Raw genomic sequence first — 2,371 nt, 5'->3', positions numbered from 1 at the left:
ATTTTAATCATTATTTGCTCACAGTACGATACTTCAAAATGGCATTTATTACTGTTAATAATAATTAGAATTAATAAATTTTGAAGTTTAAGCCATAAAACCAAAGCTACTCCTAATTGTCATTAATATTTACTTTGCTTAATGTTGTTGGTCAGTTATCATCATAAGAATAGAAAAGTTCCAAACTGATTACAAGAAATATTAAATACATTAGACTCTGCTAATTAACAGATTCTACCATATTTAATAATTTTTTTTATACATTGATTAAAACAAAAGAAATGGCATTTTTGTCTAATTCAAGATATTTTATTGTTACATCTTTCAGATTCAATAATTCTCTTCATTCAAATTTATATTTATTCAGTCCTATTGTCAAGTCATTTCCAGTATTGCTTACAATACAATTCATTTTTGTTTTTAAAGAAATAAAATTTTAAATAATCTTGTTTCTTATGATGGTTATTAAATGGTAACATTTTAAAATATTTTCTTAGAAAATTTTCCATCCAGTCCTTGACGCCTCCTCAGGAATTTATGATTAGTTCTTCCACTATAACAGCTGTCTTCTCTGGTGCAGATGGAATGCTGAGGGTAAAGTTAATAAACTTTTTTCTGTGTATTTATCTGTAAATTCAATTTTACTAAGTTTCTTAAAATTTTTAGAGAATCATTTTAAAAGAGGGAATTTCGATCGATGCCAGAATACAGTTTCTTTTGTATGGAACGAGACCTAAAGGTAAAGACAGGAGTGGAGCGTATCTGTTTTTGCCCGATGCTGCAGCACAGGTATGTTCAATGATTGGTTTCGTCTTAAAAGTTGATAAAATTATTATTTAAAATTCTTTGAGAGAACAAGAAATGGTATAAAATTTATTTTCTGAACAGTTTTTTAATATTTTTATCCGAGTTCTACTTAAATACTATGATACTTTAAATTAATTTATATTTTTTAAACAGAATTTGAAATACAGTTGTCCAAAAATTAGAATATTGAAAGGTCCTCTTGTGTCCGAAGTGACAGTTTTTCTACCGGAAGTAGAACATCGTATTAGAGTTAAGAATACTGCAGGTATTTTAGAAATTTCTCTATGTATTCATATTAAGTAATATATTTGGAAAATAGGATAATGTTATCTCTGATATATATTTGGATTTAGGATTAGATAGTGCCGGATTGGATATCTATAACATTGTTGATGTGACCCGTGAAGTAAATAAAGAATTAATTATGAGATTTTATACAAATATAACCAATAATAATCAAGAGTTCTTCACAGATTTAAATGGATTTCAAGTAAGACTTGTGCATATTTTTTGCCTATTTTTAATTATTTTTTCATTTATGTTTGTTTAATTTAAACATTTTATAGCTTTCAAAAAATATAATTCCTGTGTATTCCACTATTATGATACATATCTTTGTATTTTGCTTGTTATTGCTCCTGATAGAATATAGTTTTATATATTTGTTCTAGAAATATGACCTTTAATATACAGTAGACCCTCCATTATCCAGAATCACATTAACTGGGATACCAAAAATACTTCCAAATGATCCATTAAACATTTCAATCCAAAGGCCTTAAATAAGCCTTAGTAAAAATTCTTATATTTTTAGAATTTATTTCATTTAATTTTTCAAAAAACATCATTGTTTCTATTCAATCATTCTATCTTTGAATATGCAAATCTGAAGAAGATCTCCAATTGCAGACTGAAAATATTAGTTGAAAAATTTTTATTTCAAAGTAAAACATCACTGGAATACAATTTAAAGCTTTCGGATTGAAGTGTTTATTATATCATTTTACTCTAGCAAGTGGTGTTTTAACTCTTTTAATATTAGTTAATCTGTATAGAAATTATTTATTACATATTTTAATCATAAAGTGTTTGAATTAATACATTTAAAGTTTGTATTTTGATTGTAATGCTTTACTTATCTGGTAATAAAAAAATAACCTCACAAAAAGAAAATAAATTTGGAATCATACTTGATTTTGTTTTATGTTTTAATGCTTTTATCAAATATGGGCTGCCCTCATTTTACATTGGTGATGAGGTGGCATAAACAAAATTGGCACAAAATGAATCCATTTTATTATGAAATAAATAAGGTTGTGTTCCAGGCATCTGCAAATGAGTATACTGCATTTTTTTCCAATAAAAACATGTTTAGTATCAAAAGTTTTATTAACACAAAATAATAATACTACATATATTATAACTTATTTATTTATACATACATACAAGAAACATACAAGAAAGACATCAGCCATACCCGAAGTGTTTAGCCGGCAGAAAAAAGGGTAATGGGAAGGAGGAGATAGACAGTACATGTCATAACTTTCCCACTTTCAAGAGTCCA

The 2,371-nt window shown here is 26.5% G+C and overlaps 1 protein-coding gene across 1 annotated transcript; it reads left to right on the top strand.

Annotated features, from left to right (window-relative positions):
• The first annotated feature begins 444 nt into the window (after positions 1-444).
• LOC111617274 (alpha-mannosidase 2-like) lies at positions 445-1,372 on the top strand. Its single transcript, XM_023358588.1, has 4 exons — positions 445-594; positions 667-789; positions 961-1,072; positions 1,161-1,372. The coding sequence occupies exons 1-4, from the start codon at positions 538-540 to the stop codon at positions 1,355-1,357; spliced, it is 489 nt and encodes a 162-aa protein (XP_023214356.1). The 5' UTR covers positions 445-537; the 3' UTR covers positions 1,358-1,372.
• The last annotated feature ends 999 nt before the right edge of the window (positions 1,373-2,371 follow it).

This window comes from Centruroides sculpturatus, unplaced genomic scaffold (genome assembly GCF_000671375.1).
Source record: "Centruroides sculpturatus isolate CEXI.00-Female unplaced genomic scaffold, Cexi_2.0 scaffold5352, whole genome shotgun sequence".
NCBI lineage: Eukaryota > Metazoa > Arthropoda > Arachnida > Scorpiones > Buthidae > Centruroides > Centruroides sculpturatus.
Note: the sequence above shows the minus strand (reverse complement) of the source record. Positions and strands in the feature narration are given on the sequence as shown.

What these genes read in the sequence shown, in the direction of transcription:
- LOC111617274 (XM_023358588.1), top strand. Translation starts at nt 538, where the DNA reads ATGATTAGTTCTTCCACTATAACAGCTGTCTTCTCTGGTGCAGATGGA. An exon ending in GTGCAGATGGAATGCTGAGG is followed by an intron (nt 595 to 666) that starts GTAAAGTTAATA and finishes TAAAATTTTTAG; the next exon opens with AGAATCATTTTAAAAGAGGG. An exon ending in TAGAGTTAAGAATACTGCAG is followed by an intron (nt 1,073 to 1,160) that starts GTATTTTAGAAA and finishes ATTTGGATTTAG; the next exon opens with GATTAGATAGTGCCGGATTG.